The 23,358-nt window shown below is 40.1% G+C and overlaps 3 protein-coding genes across 3 annotated transcripts in view; 2 read left to right on the top strand and 1 right to left on the bottom strand.

Moving 5' to 3' along the window:
- Positions 1–4,129, top strand: part of LOC145433094 (sodium/glucose cotransporter 1-like) — a 98,599-nt gene extending 94,470 nt beyond the window's left edge. Inside the window, exons 12-14 of the mRNA XM_080310023.1 lie at positions 57–152; positions 220–400; positions 3,683–4,129. Of these exons, the coding sequence (XP_080166149.1) occupies positions 57–152; positions 220–400; positions 3,683–3,867 (462 nt within the window). The 3' untranslated portion in view covers positions 3,868–4,129. The remainder of the gene's footprint in view (positions 1–56; positions 153–219; positions 401–3,682) is intronic.
- A 236-nt stretch (positions 4,130–4,365) lies between these two features.
- Positions 4,366–16,309, top strand: LOC145433093 (sodium/glucose cotransporter 4-like). Its single transcript, XM_080310022.1, has 14 exons — positions 4,366–5,690; positions 5,758–5,934; positions 6,985–7,149; positions 7,422–7,608; positions 8,204–8,409; positions 8,648–8,783; positions 9,624–9,740; positions 10,807–10,948; positions 12,905–13,073; positions 13,138–13,257; positions 13,869–13,964; positions 14,026–14,106; positions 15,689–15,797; positions 15,865–16,309. The coding sequence occupies exons 1-14, from the start codon at positions 5,580–5,582 to the stop codon at positions 16,053–16,055; spliced, it is 2,007 nt and encodes a 668-aa protein (XP_080166148.1). The 5' UTR covers positions 4,366–5,579; the 3' UTR covers positions 16,056–16,309.
- Positions 16,310–17,705: 1,396 nt separating this feature from the next.
- LOC145433099 (beta/gamma-crystallin-like) lies at positions 17,706–18,479 on the bottom strand. The gene is made up of 3 exons (XM_080310032.1): positions 18,347–18,479; positions 17,998–18,113; positions 17,706–17,924 (listed from the first exon to the last, which is right to left on the bottom strand). The coding sequence occupies exons 1-3, from the start codon at positions 18,425–18,427 to the stop codon at positions 17,798–17,800; spliced, it is 324 nt and encodes a 107-aa protein (XP_080166158.1). The 5' UTR covers positions 18,428–18,479; the 3' UTR covers positions 17,706–17,797.
- Between the last annotated feature and the right edge of the window lie 4,879 nt (positions 18,480–23,358).

Genomic DNA, 23,358 nt, shown 5'->3' with positions numbered 1-23,358 from the left:
CGTTTATTTACATTATTGACCACAATGAAAATAGTGATGATTTTTTTTACTTTCAGGTTCATTACTTATACTTCGCATTGATACTTGGAGCTGTGACTGTGATCATCGCGGTTGTTATAAGTTTGTTCACACCTCCCATAGACGAAAAACATGTGAGAAGTCAACGCACTTATCGGTTAGCAGGTTGACGCCTCTGATAACAATCTGTATATCTGTTAGTTGTACCGGCTGACATGGTGGACTAGGCTCAGCAAAAAGAAGCGAATTCCGATCGAGTCGCATCGGAAATCCGCGACGCATCCAGGCCACGATAACAGAGCGTTGGAACACGACGAGGGGATCAGTGAGAAAAACAAAGAGCAAAACCATAGTGAAGATGCCTATTTTCATCACGCTGAAGGTGGGGATATGTCATAGTACCACCATGCGTGTACTCGAAGGTAGTGGCGGATGGTGCTGGACTTATGAGCTTTGGTAAAGATAACAGTAATATCAAGCAATCCAGCAGTCACACACGCTATCATTCTACATCTATTTGGAATAATAATATCTATTATATCAATGACAGACAACCGACTAACATAGGCTACTAATTCTCAAGTCAAATGACTGCTGCAGATAGATTATAGATAACTAACCTGCGGTAGGTTAGTTATCTATAGATAGATCGACAATAACAAATCGACCAAATTCATTCAAGCGTGACTGACGTCATATTTCGCACATTTAGGTACACCACACGCAGGTTGCTGGTGCCGCTGCATGGCTGCAATCCTTTACGGTTGCTGTTCCGTATCGTCATAACCAAAAGCTGTACTGGATTTATATCGTAATCAGTAATCAATGGCTGAAAAGTAAAAGGGTTGCTAATTTATACAGAAGGCACTGGTATTTTTTGGAGATAACCAATTAACCATACTGTACGATGTACTGTACAGTAGGGCTCTTCAAAAATGACTTTTTTTCTCAAATCGTACTGGCTACTCGATAAAATTGTTAGGTTACCTAATTTAAGCCTACACACAAAATTTGGTTCAATTCCAGCCAGTAACCGCTTTGCTACACGACAAGAAAGTTTCTATTTCTTATATAAAAATAAATAATAAAAAATTTGAACATTTTCTGTTCACCCCATGAAAGTGTTAGGCTGTCTATAGAAACGATGCTCACCAAATTTGGTTCAATTCCAACCAGTGGAAGCGGAGTTATTGCCGCCGAAAAATTTGGATTTAAATAAAATAGTATTTACGGTGAGCACAACTATAATAAATAAACAAAGAATCGGTCACCGTAAATACTATTTTATTCAAATCAAAATTTTTCGACGGCAATAACTCCGCTTCCTCTGGTTGGAATTGAACCAAATTTGGTGAGCATCGTTTCTATAGACAGCCTAACACTTTCATGAGGTGAACAGAAAATTTTGAAATTTTTTGTTATTTATTTTTATATAATAAATAGAAACTTTATTCTCGTGTAGCAAAGCGGTTACTGGCTGGAATTGAATCCAATTTTGTGTGTAGGCTTAAATTAGGTAACCTAACAATTTTATCAAGTAGCCAGTACGATTTGAGAAAAAAAGTCATTTTTGAAGAGCCCTACTGTACAGTGTACGCACTACAGTTATAGTAAATCAACACTTCGTTAAATGCCAAGCCAACATACACCTTTATAGACCCGATATGATCAAGTCGAGTGTGTAAAAATATAACTATAATTATTGTCCATGTGTAGTGGATTGAGATACTTCATTTAGATTAGGATATAACGAATACTGAACAGTGTCAGGTAAGGATGAAACTGAATGAAAGTAAAGATTATGAGGACCCCGTAAATCAGTGGTTCCCAACCTTTTCGTCTTCATTCCCCACTTCAGATTTATTCCGAGCCTTCATTCCCACCAGGGCCGTAACAACACTTTGTCAGCCCGGCCAAAAAAACGTTGGTTTTGGGCCCCCAGAATCCCCTCAGCCCCGCTGAGCTTGTACCCTATCCCCTGCAACTTATCAGCTACATTAGGTCTACTGTTTAGTTCGTAGCCTTATTTCAACTAAACGCGCGAAGCGCGAAATTTTTATATAATCCGTGTTTGAATCGGCCAATATGATCGGGCATTGTGTATATTTTGCTGTCAATATTTATCCCCTCTCTGCTCACGTAATCAGATTTACCGGTAGATCTGAGTGAAGTGTGTTGGAAAAGGTAGGACCCCTAAATAAGAATTGAACATCTTCGGGCGGACCCGTTGGTATATTGACTTCGTTACATTATGCTATTTCGTGACCTCCTATTTCTGCTATGTCAAAAGATATCGATATCGACAAACTAAAAGGAACACACGATTTCAAATTGGTATTGCTTTACTGGCAAATAATTTTCCCCTTCGGGATGGCATTTGTCCTGTGGTGTTCATATCGCCAGGACAGGAACATTCGGTGCCAGCTATTTAGCCAATTGAACATATAAGTATATTGTATATATATATAAGTTTTGGGTCACCACAAGGGCATTCCTTCTCGGCCAAGGTCTTCTCGCTGCTGATGGTTCTGGCACACTTCTCGGGGTTGCATGTTACATGGCCTATAACTTCATATGCATCGGTGCGTCATGGCGCAGCAATGGCCGACGCCGAAGTCTCCATTTCTATTAATTCTACGCATTTTCGTGGGGGCAGGGCACCCAATAATCAGATATTCGGCAATATTAAATCGTGCACCAAGCACGAAAATTTTTTGAAAAAGTGGCATAAATTTTCAAAAATACTTCAATTTATGTTAATTCACGAAATTATTTTGAGCCCCTTCGAGCTCACCCCCCCCCCACCAATTAGGTGGTTTGAGGTGAGGCAGTTACGGTCCTGTTCCCCACTACCCAGCACTTTTGTCATCACGTGGCAGCTATTTGCTGGTTTGACTACACAAGACACACAACCGCGCCAGTACGCAAGACAATCGCCTATAACTACAACATGAAACGTATTGTGAACCGATACCAGTAACGCTCAAAATTTTCCGAAAGCGTTATTTCACGTCACACTAGTCGTGCTGGATGCGTTTGTGACGCCATGATTGGCCATCAGAGTTAAAAATGAGGTTTTGTGAACCACACGCAACATAATTTTCGTTACATACATTCCAGAGCAGTTAACTGGTAACGGTAATTGTGCATGTGTCTCCGTGAATATGTAGACTGTCCTCTATATAATTTTAAACAAATTCGTCTATTCCCCACCAGAAACCATTGAATTCCCCACAAGTGGGGAATTCCCCACCGTTTGGGGACCACTGCCGTAAATGAAGTAATTCCTTCTGGCGCGCATGTCAGGATTAACTTCTTCACTTCGACTTGACAATATGAATGAGTGAATGAATGAATGAATGAATGAATGAATGAATGAATGAATGAATGAAGGAAGGAAGGTAAGAAGTTATTGGTCTTGGAGGAATGAATGTGTTTAAACCATAATGTCACGATATATTTTACCCGGTAATTTCCATGAATTGCTCATCTTCAAAGTCTAAGCTGAGTTCGTTGTGCGCTGTCAACACGACATGCATTGCATAGGTTCCAGATCTATGCTACAACTGTTGTGAATTATTCTGCTGTTACCGATAAATACCACACCGCTCGACCTATTTGTTCAGGAAGTGCGATTTGTAAAACAACAATCTTTTCATTTTAGAAAAATCGCTCTGTAGAAAAGTCATCGATTTGTTCTGCGGATTAGACGAAGTGAAGCCACAGGAGGGCCCGCCACCTGCGATGATTACAGATATCACAGAGGAAAGGTGGCCCGCTACCATCGTGAATCTAGCTTGTCTGGTTATGTTATGCGCAGGAGTCTTTTTATTTGCATTTTACGCGTAGGTCGCATTGTACATTGCTTACGCGTATGGTTGCGATAAAAATATGAATGGTATAGGCGGTTCTATGCGAATCAAGATTCCAAAAGCATTAGTAATATTAGACGTTTCATGACGCCACGTAAGCTTATTACGTATTAGCTCATCGTTTCATGGAATAATATATGGATTCTTGTAAATCTTGGCCGCATATGGTCTGTAATTCCGTAGCCAATAGCTATTTCAATGGAGCGGGAGTGATTTATCAATAAATTCTATTGCCATGACTTATTGACTAGTATGATCTTCACTTTGTATCTTGCTTGTGGCATAAAACGTATTAGTATTCAATATATGCACTGTACATATTTGCAACTCTATATAACTGAACATAGTATGTTCGTTTCAATACGAATATACTATTCAATAGCCTCCAAGAAGCTCTTCAAATCTATAACTGCAACCAAGTGAACGTTTTAAAAAACATGGCTTGACAGGATAGGTTTTCGAGACAAGTCGGCGAAAACACAGCGGCATAAAATTTCCAAGACACGTACATTCTGTTTCTCGTGAACAAAGCGCATACAGATGACAAGGGTTCTTCAAAACACCATCTTCTGACTACAAACTGAGTAATCGAAATTCGTTGAGCGTATTCAAATAAGTTTTGGGTTGATAGTGGTTACGTGCTATGCGCCAGAAAGCTACTTGTTATCAAACTGCGTAAGGTATCGCATCCAACGTTATAGACAGCCTTGGTTGACGAATAGATGCACCTTGAACAGGATATCTAAATTCGTAAATCCAAGGAAGTATTATCCAGGTAATAAATCATATCGCGATCTCAGTTGTCATAGTTCCTTTTTGATATGTAATGTTTATGAGATATCTTTTGGCTTCGGAAAGTTTGAAAGCTCACGCCCAGACGAGCCTCATGTCATCATGTAAGCGTGCCAAAGGACACAGCAAATCGTTAACCTCGGAATGCAAATATTCAATGCAAGCTGCATTTGTAATGTAGTCGTATCCACTTAGCACGTTAGATGTGAGGGATGATAACAAGACAATGGACGAGTTGGTAAGCAGCATTATTACAACATAAATATAATTGGAAACAGTTGAAGATTTTATAATAGTAAGGTTCCGCCAAGTAAGTGCGTCTTCAATAAGGTTCAGTTTATAAATATTTAAACCAATTTAAAACGCCACAAGATGGTGACCCAATCAAAAGATACGAATGAGCCGAAACGATTTGGAAAAATATTACAATCAAATATTCATCTTGGAGTACGATACTACCTGCACCGCATGCAGAGGCGCGGCCAGAAGAAATACCAGATACATGATAAATTAAGCTGGAAGAACATTTCGTTTTAATCATGAAATCGTCCGGGCGTGGGTACAATTAAAAACTGAAACGTCTGCTGACCGATTTGGCATTCACGATTACCTTTCGAGCAGGCAGGCATTGTAACATCTGTATCCTTGTGCGATCAACCGTACCACTTCAGCAATATATGTAAGAGGAATGTCCTTCCGTGCTGCGTTTTTATCCCAGAAAATTGAAGGAGAGAGTGTCTGACTCACCTTGCAAATAATTAGCGCGAAAAACTTGCTCTGGGCGAAACAGTTTGTTACCCGACACCTTTTCGGTAGCAATTCCGCAGGCTGAGTTGTGAGCACTCACTATTTTCAGCCGTATAGTTATAACACTGTAGATCTAGGCCGACAGTCACAATGTCAACTACTGCCGGCACTACTACGGTACCGAGCCAGGCGGAATTGGAAGGAGGCGACATTGCAGTGATCGTTGTATATTTCATTTTCATAATAGCAGTCGGACTATGGGTAAGGTTTTTGAATGCACATTATTAGTATAAGACTAGAGTCAGGTAACAGGTTTGGATATATTCAGACCATGTTTCGTACGAATCGAGGCAGCGTGAATGGGTTCTTTCTAGCTGGGCGAAATATGCATTGGCTACCGGTGGGCGCGTCTCTGTTCTCGAGCAATATCGGAAGCGGGCATTTCGTGGGTTTGGCCGGGACTGGTGCAGCCGCGGGTATCGCAGTTGGCGCTTTCGAATGGAACGTAAGCTTGAAATAGATAGTTAAACTTGGAGAACTACAGATAATTCTAATTGTATAATTGGACTATTAGAGCCAACTGCCGGTGATACAATTGTAGTCTAATTTGCGAAAGGTTAATGCTCTAATTTTAATTCTAATCTAATTATTCTGGTTTACCTGAAAATGTTACAAGAGAGCTGTATAGTGCGAAACGAGACAAGTTTTGCTGTACAGATATTTGCCATTATCTTACTTTTGAGAATGAACCATGATTCGTTATGAATTGGACTTGATGTAATATCCAATTTTCCACAAATTCAGCGATTCTATTGCTAATCTAATTCGAAAAAAACTACATATCTATAATTCTAATTCTAATATATTTTGGAAAAACTGAAAATCTTCTAGCTGTCCCTGTCCAATTCCGTGCCCAGCCTGAGCTCTGATTTGATATGAACTGAACTTGGGACAATCTCCAAGTTTTCGTAAATTTAGTAACACCAATTCTAATCTAATCCGAAAAAGAAACTGCCTATCCATAAGTATAATCTAATAATTAATAATGATCTAATAATTATAATATAATCTAATCGAAAGAATGTGTAGCTTTAATTATAATTCTAGTCTAATTTTCAAAAAATGTGTATCTATAATCCCAAATGTAATCTAGTTTGTAAAAAAAGCTGTGTGGCTATAATTCTAATTCTAATCTAATTTGAAAAAAATGTGTATCGATAATCCTAATTCTAATCTAATTTGAAAAAAATGTGTGTCTACAATTATGATTATAGTCTACTTTTAAAAAAATGTGTAGCTGCAATTCTGATTCTAGTCTAATTTGGAAAAAATGTGTCTATATTAATAAATATAATCTTATTGAAAAAATGTGTATCTATAATTCCAAATGTAATCAAATTGGGATAAAAAACTGTGTGTCTATAATTTCAATTGTCATCTAATTTGGAAAAAAGATGCAGCTATAATTCCAATTATAATCTAACTAAGAAAGGCTGAAAATGTTCTATTCGTTCAATTCTGGAAGAAACACACTGTTTCGCTCGTTCGTTTACAGGCTATGATCACTCTGACGTTACTTGGATGGATATTTGCCCCAATCTACATAGCGGCAGGCGTGGTGACGATGCCTGAATATTTACGTGAGAGATTCGGAGGTCAAAGAATACGGATGTACTTGTCCGTGCTGTCTCTCTTGTTGTCTATTTTCACGAAAGTGTCTGTGAGTAACTGACATTCATCGATATTTTGTGTGGAATTGACTTTTCTCCTGACTTTCGTGCGTTCTCTTGCGGCTCAATTATTAATCTTGTTAAAGCAGATAGTTCCGGGCTATGCCAAGTTTAATTTACACACATAAGTATCGAAGTAGAAGACCTGGGGTTAAGTTACCATTTTGGAAAATTTATTCATAAATCCTGGACACAAAATTTTAACACCGAATCGCGTTATAAAATCGAGCTATTAACCTAACGTAATCCCTCTGATTTGCAGGCAGATCTATTCGCCGGGGCCGTGTTTATAAACCAAGCTTTGCACTGGAACATCTATTTCGCCATGATTTTACTCCTCGCTATCACGGCGCTGTACACTGTCACCGGCGGTCTTGCGGCTGTGATATACACAGACACAGCGCAGACGTTGATCATGCTCATCGGCGGATTTGCTATGATGATATTGGGTTAGTATATACGCGCGACAAATTTGACAGAGCATCGTTTGGCTTGATTTGCAAAGCAGGGGTTCCAAGCCTTCTTATGGTCACGGCACCATATTTCGATTTGAGAATGTTCCGCGATCCACCTTTGAATTTGGCGTTCTGATTACTCTAAGATGGTCAGCACCTTCCACCAAACCCACCACCTATGTGGGAAGCTATAGCAACTATGTGTGTAGTAATAGCAATTATGCAATTATGAACTCGTCAATCTCCGTCTGTCAAGACCACAGCAACGTATATAAGTCTTTTTGACCGATATATATCTCTAACACATCGAAGTACTGAAGCACGTGAAATCCTGCGCCACGCAAACACAGATAACGATCTATAAGTTATTCAGTACTATAATAGTGATGGAAAGACACCATTCTTACTATACTCAAATGTCGTTTTTTTAAAAACTATTTTGACTAAAATTATCTGAAATAAGCCGCTGATAGCTCCCGGTATAGTGGCATTCCCGTGATAGTCATCGGCATTTAATTTTCCTCTACGCGACCCCAAGGCCAACAACCCTTATGTCGGAAACCCCTAATTTAGAGGAATACAATTCCAGCTTTCATCGATGTTGGCGGATACGATGAGTTACAGAAAAAATACATGAACGCAACACCGTCGATCGTAGTCCAAAACCAGTCGTGCGGTACGCCGCGAGCTGACTCCTTCAGCGTGTTTCGAGATGCCGCTACCGGAGACTTACCGTGGCCTGGACTGACTTTTGGTCTTACGATACTTGCCACGTGGTACTGGTGCACGGACCAAGTAGGTGGAATAGAATTGCAGGCTTTGAATGTGTTACGACTGAATACTTTCAGTACTAGCAAAATTAATCTCCTACTATTCTATACTCGAATCGTTAGAATTATAACTCGAATCAGATTTTTCAGGCCTGCAATTATCTTCATCCACTTGAAGTACAGTTTTGAGATGTCTTACAAATTGCTACTGCGACGACGACGACTGATTTTCCTACCTCTGATGATATTATGTTCGTTAACAGGTGATCGTGCAGCGTACCTTGGCTGCGCGTAGCTTGACTCACGCGAAGGGAGGCTGCGTGTTCGCTGGTTTGCTGAAAATCTTGCCAATGTACATGATGGTGATGGTGGGGATGATTAGCCGTGTGGTTTTCACAGGTTGTTGAAGCGAACATAATGAGTTTATTGTAGCCAGATTTTAACAACTACATAATTCTAATTGTCTATTAATTAGACTAATTCGTGAGAAATGCCGGTAATTTAATTCTAATCTAATTTGAGAAATATTTTTATGCTCTAATTTTTGGTTTTCCTGAAAATGCTACAGGAGAACAGTATAGCTAGAAACGAGCCAAGCTTGCTGTACAGACATTTGCCAGCAGCCTCATGCTTACGGGAATGAACTCTAAATTTGATATGAACTGAACTTATTCAATGTCCAGTCCAAGCTTTCGCGAATTCAGTAATTCTAATTTTGATGAGGATAAATGATTGAATTAATGAGAACGAACTTTAGGAACTGAACGCGATTCAATTTCTAAGTCTTCGCGAATTCAGAATTATAATCCGAATCTAATTTGGAAAAACCTGTGTAGCTCTCACTCTAATTCTAATCTTATTTGAAAGAAAAACTATGTAGTTATAATTATATTTCTAGTCTAATTTGGAAAAAATAGTATAGCTATGATTCTAACACTAATAAAATTTAGAAAAGCTAGAAATTTTCTAATCCAGGTCGGTTATGGCTAGTCAATTTTCGCGACTCCAAGGCACTCTCCCATTATAGTTCAAAACCTGAAAATCATTGACAAATGGCACCTCAATATTATCATCTTTAGAGTCACTACACCTGCATAAATGCAGCCTGAATCAGTATCATATTAAATTTTTATGCATATGGCAGTTACGGTAATACCTTTTAGGGGCTTAAATTGTATGAGAGCTTAATAATAGCCTTACTTTTTATGCGCGAAATTTCATTTCGTTGTATATTTACAGATGCCGTTGCTTGCGCCGATCCCGATGAGTGTATGAAGTATTGTGGAACGAAAGTCGGATGTAGCAACATCGCCTACCCTAAATTATTGCTCAAAATTTTACCTACAGGATTGAAAGGTATTTTAATAGTGTTTCTCTGCAAGCGCGCTCGCCTCTGGTTGTTCGGCAACTCTTTAAACTGGTTATTTACCGCTATTTTGCGTTCGTCGCTTCTTAGCCTTAACCATCCTGCGGACGCTTTACTGGCGGCGATTATGACCTCGTATCGCTGAGTTCAAATAGTTTTACCATTCGTAATACAGCATGTTTCTCAGCGAAGCGATGCCCGGCAAGGTAAAAACAAGATAAAGACTGCATTTAACTTGAAATACTCGCTAAATATTTTCGTACGGAAATAACATTACGCCTACCATAATATGACCTCTTTTAGGAGTTCTCTTATTTGCCGAAGAAATGTGAATGGTCCTCCGTGGACGCTAAAAAAATCCCCTGGTTTTCCTTATTCCTAGTTAGTTGCTCGTACTTTTGACAAGACTTTTAGACGAGAATTTGTGTTTGAATCCGTACAATTACCGTAGCCCCGAAACATACTGAGTGATGGGGTTAAAAAGGTTTTCCAACAAATTGATCTAACCTTCTGAAAAATTACCGTAGCCATGAAACATACTGAATTGTTGGTTTAAAAAAGGTTTTCTAACAAATTGATTGTTATTGCAAACATTGTTCGACGTTGTCCGTAACATCTGGGCCATTTCACACGCGAGGATGTGGCGCAATTCTTCTTCGATGCAGCCACAATGGTGCAAACAAAGAGGCAGCCTATTAATTGGATCAGTTTCGAGCATCTTGAAGGCTGGATATAATCTCAATGATATTTCGTGTAAGCAAATACACGATATCGTTAAAAAACGATCATTCCTTACTGGCTAAGCTAAGGGAACCGCAAAGTCTGGGCTGATGCAGAATGCTAAACCTGATTTTTTGTTTTTGTAACGTTCGCCTGAACCAACCAAAGAATTGTATAACATCATCAAACTCAAACGTACCAATTCAATTTCCGTTTTACTAGCTGGCAAAAATGTTTTTATTTTGGGTGCTGAACATTATGGCAGGCCGAAATGACTCAGATTTTTTGAGTTAACAGCGACCTTTTGGCAATATTTATTCAAGAAGTTATTTTCAGGTCTCATGCTGGCGGTGATGATGGCTGCCCTCATGTCGTCTTTGACATCCGTATTCAACAGCGCCTCCACGCTATTCACCTGCGACATTTGGACTAAGATTCGGAAAAACGCGTCCCAGAGGGAGCTCATGATTGTTGGAAGGCGAGTAATGAGTATTTAGGCTACAGCTTCAAGTGCAGAATGGTCAAAGTAGCCAGTGTTGCTACTCAAGTAGAAGTAAATCTAACAGTAAATTTCTGCTCTATTACAAGTAGAAGTAGAAGTATGGAGACATAGACACTTCAGGACGCAGTACCCATAGTAGTACTAAGTAGGCTAGGGTTACCATATTTCTGTGACCCGAATTCCGGACACTCTTTAGCGCCCACTGGTGGATTTCAAAATGAGTTATGGCGTCACACTAGCAAAGCTTTGCTCATAGACCAGAGGTGGCCACGATCCGGTTCAGGAGTATGTGGATGTGTGTTGTTTAACCCTAGGGTTACCATACGTCCTCTTTTAAGCGGAATTGTCCTCTTCTTTGACTTTTTTGAAAGTGTCCTCGGAGGACACCTTTTCGTCCTCTTTTTTGAGATTTTGTCCTCTTTTTTGAGAATATAGGTCAGATTTATAGCAAAATACGACTGATATGCCGTAAATCAGCGCCGAAGTGACGGTCCGGCGGGTATTTCGAGAGCTGGGCGGATAGTTCACCTTTTTTTTTAGTCAGCCGACCAAAAAGTGGGAAAAATTTACCGTTTTGTAAGAATTCCTCTCCGGTTTCGCAAGTCTGAAATGTCTGAAAAATTGTCCACTTTTCAGATTTCCAAAATATGGTAACCCTATGTAACCGGGACCGAAACCACATTTTTCAGCCCCGATGCAACTTCTGGGTGTAGGGGGTGCTTGCTATATGAAACTGGTTTCTATATGCATCTGGTCGTTAAATCGTTTGACTGACTTCTGTTAATAAGATTGGTTGTTCCATACATTGCTATATAGTTACTACTCTCCGCCCACATGATGAGTAGTTAGCGGTCGAGCTGGTGGAGGATGATGAGTTCGAAAATGCAGGGAGCGTAATTGTACATCATTAAGTCATGTTCATGTCCCATCATCATCATCATTGGTTTATTAGCAATTTTATCAGTTCAATACACCACAAAAATTGCGATACAATGAAAAGAAAGGAAGATATCGAAGCGACTAGGAGTTGTCTATGGAATCAGACACCCACCTTGGCCTAGGCGATGTAAAGAGGAAGCATGCACACTGAATGAAAGTAAGAGAGATAGTATAGAAAAAGGAAGCGACAAGAAATAGGGCGGCATGTCATGAGAAGCGAGATCGATAAGATTGTTTATCAGCCTTATGCAGGTGCGCACCACGGAGCTTTATAAACACCCCACATCCAGTGGTTTCCAACCTTTTATGGCCGCGACTCCATCTCCAATTTGAAAATGTTCCGTGACCCAGATCAAAATTTGACGAGCTGATTACTAAAAGAAGTCAGCACATTTGCCCAGGCTTACTCATGGGCTATTTTGGAAGCTGATTACGTTCAACATATTCGCAAACCCCAGAATAAGGGCAAATGACCCCCACGTTTGGAGCCACTATCTTTGAATAAAGCATATAAACGGCCTTAACGATCTCTGGGAATATACCGTTCTCCTATAATTACGATTACAATTAGGCTTATCCCACTAAATGAAGGTTGTTTTTATTTATATTTTATTGGAGTTTTTGCGAGGGTGGTAGTCCTCCTATTAAAATCAATAAATATGATAGTAAATCGCGCGCAGCGCGAAGAAAAATATCATGCATCAGCATAAATATTTCCAAAAATAATGTTTTTATGTTGATTTACGAAAATATTATGAGCCTACGTCAAGTCTTCAAATTTCCGGACATTTGGCATATTTTAAAAATTCCTCCTGGACGCTAGTTTGAACAGTGAAATTCCGGACGTATGGCAACCCTAAAGTAGGCCAGGTCCCCGTATGCAAAATCGACTTCAGTGCTCATAAATACATACTTCGTCACTGACCAAATCTGGCCATGGGTGAAGTTTATTGGTAAATGCTCAAATATAAATGACGAAAATCTACCTTACAGAGTCTTTATACTGGTGATGGTGGGAATCAGCATCGCCTGGGTTCCAATCGTGCAAGTATCCGCCGGCGGACAGCTTTTCGACTACATCCAGTCCATCACGAGTTATCTGGGTCCTCCCATCGCTGTCATTTTTGTTCTCGCCATTTTCTGGCCGCGACTCAACGAGCCCGTGAGTAATTAATGACGTTTATCTGGTATATTAACGCGCGTGGTGTCTATTAATGGTATTTTAGGGAGCGTTTTGGGCGCTAATGATAGGACTTGTCATTGGATTGATCCGCATGATCATGGATTTTGCGTACGGAGCACCGCTATGCGGAGAGGAAGAATTTCGACCAGCTGTTCTCTATAAGGTAAGACCTATTCATGAACTCTTAGCGAAAAGAGTGTGAATTCAGTAATGGGTGGGGATTGAACCGATCCACTAGCAATCAAGAAGCCGGACGCTCAGCCTCGTTACGGTATCTTTTCGGTATATGGTACCCATGCCCATAGTGTCTAATATTGCCGTCTACAAAGTGATAGTATAACCTCCGCCGATGTCTTCAACAGAAAACCAACTTTCCAGCTTTAATAAGTCAGTATTATAGTATCGTACAACCGCTGTTGAACCTTCATTTGGCAGTCGCGCAATGTCAGATGCAAATAATCCGTATTAAATCAATTACATTACATGTAAACAAGGAATTCGTGCCGTCGCGAACAGGTCTGCAACTCTGCATGATATTTCACACCTGTTACATCGTGACTGCATATGCGACGCGGCATTTCTTACAAAACTGATCACTGCATCGATCAATCATTCCCAGAAAGTGTCAATTCAACTTCGTATGCTTGCAGCTGCAGTATTCATGAAATTTGCATTATTCCCGAGCCTGCGTGATACATGTTACCTATACTTCTACCGCGAAAGGTATTATTCAGCGATGCCGCCATACCCCTAAATCAGTTTCTTCATTTCTAGGTTCACTATCTGCATTTCGCGCTCATTTTGGCCGGCTGCACTCTCGTCATCGCCGTAGTGGTTTCATATTTAACTCCCGCGATCCCGGCAGAACACGTAAGTAGCCGTTTAAAAGATGGACTGCATTAAACGACTGAATCCGACGCCTGCATCACAGCTGTACCGGTTGACATGGTATACGAGATACAGTAAAGCCGAAAGGAAACCAATTTATAAGGAAACTGCCAAGGGGGCTGAAGTAAGGCATTGCATTAATATCAGACTTGGTCAACCAGATAATTCTAGCTGTCTAATTTGACTAATTAGAGCGAAATGTCGGTGATCTAATTCATATCTAATTTGTGAAATGTTTCTATGCTCTAATTTTAATTCTAATGTAATTTCCGATTTTCCTGAAAATGCTACTGTATAGCGCGAAACGAGTCAAACTTGCTGTACACACATTTGCCCTTCAAATGCTTATTAGATTGAAATCTGATTTGATATGAGCCTAACTACATTCATTGTCCAACTCTTCGCGAATTCAATCATTACAATTCGAATGTACTTTGGCTCAGAATGTAATTCTAATTTACTTGATAATAGCTGTGAATTCTAGTTATTATGGCCGCAAGTATCATTTTATATCCGATTGGATTTATTCAGGGTCCGTCTCAATACATTTTATTAATCCAAAAACTATCTCACCCTGTGCTTGGGTATAATGAAAAAAGATAACATATGATGCAGTTTTGAATTTAATCACTCTGGCAATATATCCATCGTTGATTTTACGGTTCAAGGCAGTTTTTCTCAGCCTTTTTGACCTCGCGGACTGCGGTAAAACTGCAAAGCACATGTTGCGGGCGATGAGCCTTCAAAAATCAATATTAACCCTAAATTTAATTGCGACAAATGTATGCAACTCAAATGTTGTATTGGAAAGCTCATTTAATTCTGCCTGTTTGACACTAGATATTTATGCATGATTCTAGTGAAGTCTCTGCACGACGAAGCTCGTGAACTCCTGAGACCACTAACTTGATTGTGGTTGTTATGGATCCCTGACAGAAATGCGACTTGGCTGTTTGCTATAACCTCTAGTATACGGCCAATTGTCGCTTAATTGCACGGTCGGATTTAACGAAGTCTGTTTAACAGTCTCCGTATCTTTCACATATAACTCGTCCAAAAAGATTTGTAGGCTACTTTTAAACAATTTCGAATGACATTGTGATTTCACCCCAGTAGACTATACTCTCTATTACAACACCATGCGGAAAAATACTGTCCAAACTTCCATAAATCAATTTGAAATGTGATGTTTTATTTTTCAAATGAAAGAAAAAGCGTCCAGCTTCTTGCATTTTGGAATTGGGAGATAACATTAGAATATATTTGGTGGCGGGCAGGGAACTTGCCACGGACCGGTTGGTTGAGAACCACTGATTTAAGGGGTTTATGTAGATGTGATAAATTGTTCCTTCTAGGCATTTCAGCTTCTTGTATCGGTATATAGCGTGATTCGCACCCCGTAAAAAGGCGTTAATATACAATATAACATGCATGATGTTCGCTGTGGACTGTGTTTTTGGTAAGGTTTTCCTCTCGTGATGTTCTTTGGTGACATCTAGCCGAGCTACAAGCAGCTTCCTTGTCCAAGTCCATCGGTATATGCCCCATGCTCATAGTATGCATAATTGCATATGCACAGACCGTGTATTGTATATGTATTATGAGTCGGTGTATATGCCGTGGAAACAGAACGAAAAGATACTGCGTCCTATTATATTGATGTGCCGCATCCGCTGAAATACGATTTACTTTAACGTGCTAAACAGGTGGAAATGTCTGGCGTGGTAAACCCAGCACTTTCAAGCGACGAAGAACAAAATACCACAGACCTTCCTGGGAACAGTGAGAGGGTAAAACCCGTCCCGGCAGAACAGGGTAACGTCTCGCAATTTCCTTCCCGCGATCATTGTCCAATGTCGATACCAAAATATATTTCATCCAGAAGTCGACAAGCCATGTTACAAAAAGGGTATCGACCTTTTCTGCGGTTTGAAGGACACAACCGCAGTTGGAAGCGTACCTGCGCCCGTCATAACAGATATCACGGAAAAGAAAGTGCCTTCTATCATCGTCAACGTGTTCTGCGTGTTAATGCTAATAGCGATGGTCGTACTGTTCGTGTACTATCGATGAAGTGGCAACCATCAGCGCCTTATAGCTGATGTTACTGCGGAGAACATAGCGAACATAACTGTTTTCAGAAGTGTTCACTAACAAATAACTTCCACTTTGTTTTAAGTACCTACTTGGCAATTTAGCCTATTACTTGCACTACGATATAAAACGAAATTACTTTGCAGAGCTTCTTGGAGGTACAGAACTTCAATATATACAACTGAATACTATATTCATATCGAAATAAACCCGATTATTTTCGGCTGACACTCGTCAGTAGTAATCGTCAACAACAGTACAGAAATGGAAAGAACGTTGCATATCAACAATCGTATCATATTTTCTTTGGATTTTAGTTTTTGGATAAGTTGGAAAAGGCATACAAAACCCGTTTAAAAGATATCTGGGTAACGGCTGAATATTTTTTTTTCGAAGATTGTAGCGGCATTAGTGATTGTTTGATAGACGCATCTTGCAGTTTAAAGTAGCCGCCACCGATTATATTATAATCGTTATAACGGTCAAAAGTAAGTAAACCTTCCACCAAATTTACTTTACCAAACTATTTACATGAATACTTTTCACGTGATGTCATAGTCACGGATGAGATATAGTACCGACAATGCAATGTAGAGCAGACACGACCTAACCCTCCTTCCGCTCTGACGCCTGAAAGCATTTGATGGTATACTTGTGAGCAGCTTCGCAGTTTGCGGTCTTGGTTATCAAGGTTGTTGTCAAAAGCAGGGTTGATATTTCATCAATGAATATCACTTTGAGAAACTTGATTGGGGTCAACTATAAGTAGGTTTGCATTTGAAACAAATGGTTGTTTAAATGTTTTAAACAAAGATATATTAAAAGGACAGTTGTTTTTTGTTTCAAGTTGTATAATTATGCCATAGTTGTGTAAATGCTTTTCAAAAACATGTTGTATGAGCCTATACAGATGCCCATTACCACCCCATATAGCCGACGTATAAGATATGGCTTTGTTGGAACCCTCGAAATAGTTGGTTCACCAGCTATAGTACGTAGATATATATCATTGGTACGGAATGAATGTTCTGATGATGATGACCGCCGACCTTTAAAATGCTGCATGACGATGTAGTCCTGGTTAAAGATATTTTTGGTCCGTATGCGACAGGGGTTGGAAGCCTATTTCGCCAAAGGAGCTATAATTACCCTAAATTTTCAATTGTGAATATCAATACACTATGACGTCGCAATTGAATATGCGTGACGTATTGACTTAGAAATGAACAAAACAAAAAACAATAAAAAACATGTTTTAAACAAGTGCCTTGTTTTAAACAGGTTTGTTTTATATTGTTTTTTGTTTTAAACACAACCCTAACTATATCCATGTATGTTGTACTATCATTAAGGTTTCACCGATGTTCACTGGTTATCTGCACCCTTTGAGACATAATATACACAATATGGTCCCAAATACAATAGCATTCCCTTTGCATTTAATCACGAAGTAGGGATAAATACGCGGTGATTGAATTTATTGCTTAACATTCCAGCGTCTTGCTCATCTGTAGCCTAAAACGGCATTCTCACTTGAACTCGATCTGGTAATCTTATCTGGCATCGCGTGAATCGCCTCCATGTTTTGCACACCTGCTATAATTTCGCATTGAACTCGAGACACCTGCATTTGTTATATGCTTTACTACGGGATTTATATCGGTATAGTTAAATATTCGTGGCGTTGTAATAAAATAGACCGTGCAGCTGGTAGTCGGCTATTAATTAGCAGGTTTAACCGATGATATATCGTCGTCTTTTCCCGCCCACGATCCCGGATTCGGATACCGTCCCGGAGTCAAGGTATAGCAACTGCCTTCGAATTCAGCTCCGTCAAACACCAACCATCTTAACGCGAGGAAAAACTTTTAGTACATACATGCCTTCTCTATTAACACCGTACAGGATGCACATTACTCACGTGCCGGATTTCACTACAACTGATGAAGTAATGTCGTTAAAGGCATCTAAGCGTGACGTAGCTGCCGATAGCTCTAAGGACTTTCCACCAAAGTCTTCGTCTTCGTACAAAACGATCTGATGGAGATAATTACGCATTTAAAGGCTCAATGCGATCGACTTAACTGGGGTACAAATTACATCGAAGAGAACATATTTTGAGCAATGCCAACCCACGGCAATCCCGGGAAAATGTTTGCCAGCGAGACTACGAGCCGGAACGTCGGAGATGTATTCTCCTTCAATACTCACAGTAAGGAAATCTAATACAAGTTTACGGGTTTATCCTGGCTCATTCAATTGGTACATACCTTCGATTCAGAAGTCATATTAGACGAGATTTTGTTAGGTATTGATAATCTAAAAAAGATCTGCTGAGTTACAAAAAGCATTTAAATAGTTTGATTCGACTCCTTGAATTCCTCTACAGCCGACTATACACATACATCATACACACGTATTGCCACGGCAAATACCCTTCTATATAATATGACATATGACATTCGCATGCTGAAAGAGTCCATTATAGTTAGACTAATTAAATAGCATTTTCATACCCAAATCCCCCATATTCATTTCAGCAATATTAACTAATTAATATAGATCCGTTTGCATTGGGTTATTGTTTAGTCGGAAGTCAAAAGTTAAATAAGGTGGCCGTTGGGAAGGTTCTGTTCACATGTGTGTGAGCACACTTGGATAAATTTACAGGCCCGCGTTGTTTCGAAAGACCAGGATTGTACAGAAACAGTAACAGTTTTGACCACCATTCTTTGATTTCAACTGCCCATTATTTGTTGCCGCAAGATGACAACGAGAACGGAAATTCAATAAGATAAATCTTGATTGGTGCAAAATAGCTCAAGGGACCGAAGGTTTTCCGAGCGGCCTGATGATACGGCCATTGCTGACCGGAAATCCGCCCCAGATACATCATAATTTGATCTACAAAATGTTAAAACATCGCGATAGGACAGTTGGCTCCGAGCTTGCACTGAATAACGATAATACCTCGACAACAGAATGCGGCGAAGACACGAAAGGGAAATTCGATTTGTCAAGCCAAAACTCCAACTAAGATAATATGCATGATGCCTATTGCCTGTCCAAGGGAACCTCGGGGAACCTGCTGTTGTCGGAAAGGGTCACTTCACCCGATTGCGCGCCTTGTGGCACCGCTGCTCTGTCGCCAAATTCCTCCTTAATACTGTGAAATTACTAACACGCTGGGAACCTCTGTGGTTAGAAGCATTCCCATAACGGGATTGTACTCTCTTAATCTTTATACGAAATCCAAAATTACTGTCGAGCATGTGTTCCATCGTTTATATACTGCATGAGCATTGAGCATAATGATTTATCACCAAACTAGCATCGTTACAGGCAGTCCAACGTTGAATATTCGGCAATAATATATCAGAACTCCAACGGTATATACGTTGCCCAACGAAATGACACGAAGTCAAGACAAATTTGTATCCCGCGTACTATCGACGAGAGTTATAGAGACCTTGCTAATTTGCATGCTCAAAATTAATTACTTAACCTACGTAAACGCTGCTATTCAAAACGCTGTCACTCTTTCCCGGATGGCTCGTTGGAATGGATTTCTTTCCGCGAATCAGCACCTTATATCAGTTGTTTGTGTAATAACATGCGGAGCCATCGATAGCCGAAATCAATCCGTCGCTTCGCCTTTCTTCGCCAAATACTTACTGATCAATCAATCGATTATTATTAAACGAAGTTATCATAAGAGAAGTAAAATCCATCGCCGCCGAGTTTGATTAATATGCATTAACCTCTGATTGATATTGATACACTAAGAGTCATTCTTTTTCATTACGAGTTAAGATTTTGTTGGCCACAGTGAGTGAATGGGACGTGCGGTTGCATGGTGCTCTGCCATTGTTTTCACGAAAGCGTTTCGATTCACCCTCTAATGAACATATCAATATCCGATATCCTGTCTGCATTCTCATCGATATTAAACTTTGCGGTCGTTTAATTTTCCCGTAGGATAAATGGTGCGTTATCAAAACAACATCTCAGTTACCAAACACGGGTCAAGAATTTTTTGACCGAGACGATTCCACCATGGCTTAATTATACGTGCACATACAAATTACCATGGCTTAAAACCCAGACATTATTTTCAGGAAAATATACTGCCCACGAGCGACACTGGTACACCGATATGTTAACTTGAATTTGTGAAAAATGTAAAAAATGTACGTGGTACGAATAGGGTTGCATTAAAACAAAAATGTTAAATGTTTAAAACATGACCCCTGTGTAAAACGTGTTTTTGATTTTTTTAGCCACAATGAAACGAAGTGTGACGTGCCAAAGGATGATCAGTAAAATTGAAAATATAGGGTAAATATATGGCTTCTTCGACGAAAAAAGATCCGACCACTGTCATTAACAGACCAAAAATATCTTTACCCAGAACTACATTGTTATGCAGCATTTTTACGGTCGGCGATCATCATCATCAGAACATCCATTCCGTACTAATGATCTCTACGTTCTATAACTGTTGAAACGACGACGATTTCGAGGGTGTATGTGGTACGCATTGTATCCTTCCGAATTGATTAAATAATTTTTCAGGAAAAGCTCCTTATACCTTTCAGACCAGTGGTTCCCAATCTTTTTGTCTTCATTCCTCACTTGCAGGTTTATTCCGAGTCTTCATTCCCCACTACCCAAAACCAGGACCATAACTGCCGCACCCCAAACCCCCCAATTGGAGGGGGGGCGAGATCGAAGAAGGCCCAAATTTATTTCGTGAATTGGCATAAGTTATAGAGTAAATTAGCGCGATTCCAGGTTTACAAATATCTTCAATATTGGGTACTCTGTCACCAAGATAAATACACAAGATTTATAGTAGTGGGCATATCGGCGTTGGCCATTACCGCGCCACGACGCATGAAGACATATAAAGTTTTAGGCCATGTAACATGCGACTTGCGACTCCAAGAAGTGTGCCAGAACGATCGGCAACGAGAAAACCGAGGCCGAATAGGACTGCCCTTACGCTGACCGAAAACTTCGTTATGTATACAAAATACATATAGGTATAATTGACCATATGCGCCTATAAATGACTGACGCCGAATGTTCCTGTCTTGACAATCTGAACCTCACGAGACAAATACCATCCCGCAGGGAAGAATTATATGCCAGTGAAGAAATACCAATTTGAAATCGTGTGCGTCTTTTAGTTTAGTACGTTTGGGCGATTCTATATTTTTTGATATAGCATACTGGAGGTCACGAAATAGCATCATGTAACGTAATCATACCAACGGGTCCGCCAGTCCGAAGATGTTGAATTATTATTTACGGGCCCTACAGTTTCCAAGACACCTCACTCAGCTCTACCGGTAAATTTGATTACGTGAGCAGAGAGGACAAGAAATTGATAGCAATATATATGCAATACCCGATCTTATTGACATATTTTATTTTGAATTATCGAAAAGTTTCGCGCTTCGCGCTGGCTCACTAAACAGTACAACTAATTTCGTGGCAGAAGCGAACAACGTGGTGGGGGGTCGGTTTATCACCGTACGGGAGCCCAAGACCCAATTGTTTTGGGGGGCCTGACGAAGTGCTGTTTCGTTCCTGCGAACGGGAGGATGTTCAATTATTATTGAGTGGTCCTACCTTTTCAAACACTGCACACTCGGCCTAGTCTGATTACGTGAGCAGAGAGAGGATAAAAATTGATAGCAATATATATGCAATTCCCGATTATACTGACCGATTGAATCATGAATTATAGAAATTTTTCGCGCTTCGCTTGATTAGTCGAGAAAGTTGACTAAATGGACACTCGATGTAGATGATAAATAGCAGTAAACAGCGTCTAGCCTGAGGGAGTTCATTTTATCACCCTATGGGGGGCTCAAGACCAACGTTTTTTTTTTGGGGGGGGGGGGCTGACGAAGTGCTGTTACGGCCCTGCCCAAAACTCCTACATATCCTTTAAAATAGGGTTACAATATTTTGAAATCCTAAACAGAGGATAATCTTGGTAAATTCTGGAAGCTACAAGAAAACTGATGATTTTGAAAAATTTTCGGCAATAGTATTGTGTTGACTAAAAAATAGGTCGTCATTTTGACTCGGTTCCTGATTTTTTACGAAACTCTGACGTTCGATGCGCCGGAGTCGCATTTTTTGTGGCATTTAAATCCTTTTCAGAGAAAAAGAGGACAAATTACCAAAAAAGAGGACATTTGGGCGTCCTCCGAGGACACTTTCAATTTATAATTTTCGATACATACCTTCCTAATCCTGAGCTGTTAACTGGTAACGGTAATCGCGCATGTATCTCCGTAAATATGTTGACTATCCTATATATAATGTTTAACAATTGCGTCTATTCCCACAAGAAACCATGAATTCCCCACGAGTGCGGAATTCCCCACCGGTTGGGAACCCCTATTTTAGACTTTTATGAGTGAAATCACCATATGAACCGCGCGAAATATCCATCGCACTAACTGCGAAGATTTTACTTATTTCTAGCGCAGCGGTTCTCAACCTTTTTTGACACACGCCCCCCTTGGCAATGGTCAAAAAAATCGCGTCCCCCCTGACCCCCCTCACATTTATCGTCATGTCAAAAAGAGCACATCATCTAATACAGAGGTGGGCAACCTTCTTGCTAATCATGGCCGCATTTCGATTACTTATGTAGCCTAAGGCCGCATTCCCGGGCATAGCCGCAATGAACGATCTGGATGCAAAATACCTATGGTAAACTGTCCAATGTCCATATCCATTCCCGGTTAACTCCGGACTACTCTACTTTTCACAACGGCCTATTGTACGCACCGAAATCGCGAGTGGCAATGTTATGAATAGTTGCTGGGAGTGCACATTGTCCTGCTCCAAGTAAGGAGGGCGCTACTGCATTAAAATCGAAAAATGAAGTCTTGTTGAATTGCGCGGAGCGCGAAGAAAATTTCAAGATTAAATAAAATCTCTCGAAAATTCGGGAGTGAATTCGTAATTGCAATTTGCATGTTTACGGTCGCCAACACATACAATGAATTAGGCGTCGACGGCCGCACAGATCCCCTTCTACGGCCACATGCGGCCGTACGGGCTGCCCACCCCTAATCTAATAGTATACATGTAGTATATCTTACGCCAATTTTGGTTCCGCATTCCAGTTGTTTAGTCTTTTACATTGCTGTCAAACTTTCCCAAACTTGTTTGAAAATAACAAAGAAACATTGAAAAGGACATCAATTAATTTCAAGGTATATTGCACAGAGACTAATCCTGATGCTATAGTAGT

Source organism: Botryllus schlosseri, chromosome 2 (genome assembly GCF_051294905.1).
Source record: "Botryllus schlosseri isolate E-star chromosome 2, Bs_hap1, whole genome shotgun sequence".
In the NCBI taxonomy this organism is placed as follows: Eukaryota; Metazoa; Chordata; class Ascidiacea; order Stolidobranchia; family Styelidae; genus Botryllus; species Botryllus schlosseri.
Note: the sequence above shows the minus strand (reverse complement) of the source record. Positions and strands in the feature narration are given on the sequence as shown.

What these genes read in the sequence shown, in the direction of transcription:
- LOC145433093 (XM_080310022.1), top strand. Translation starts at nt 5,580, where the DNA reads ATGTCAACTACTGCCGGCACTACTACGGTACCGAGCCAGGCGGAATTG. An exon ending in TAATAGCAGTCGGACTATGG is followed by an intron (nt 5,691 to 5,757) that starts GTAAGGTTTTTG and finishes GGATATATTCAG; the next exon opens with ACCATGTTTCGTACGAATCG. An exon ending in CCGCGATCCCGGCAGAACAC is followed by an intron (nt 13,965 to 14,025) that starts GTAAGTAGCCGT and finishes CCTGCATCACAG; the next exon opens with CTGTACCGGTTGACATGGTA.
- LOC145433099 (XM_080310032.1), bottom strand. Translation starts at nt 18,427, where the DNA reads ATGCTTTTTGTAACTCAGCAGATCTTTTTTAGATTATCAATACCTAAC. An exon ending in ATATGACTTCTGAATCGAAG is followed by an intron (nt 18,114 to 18,346) that starts GTATGTACCAAT and finishes TATCTCCATCAG; the next exon opens with ATCGTTTTGTACGAAGACGA. An exon ending in GTTGTAGTGAAATCCGGCAC is followed by an intron (nt 17,925 to 17,997) that starts GTGAGTAATGTG and finishes CCTCGCGTTAAG; the next exon opens with ATGGTTGGTGTTTGACGGAG.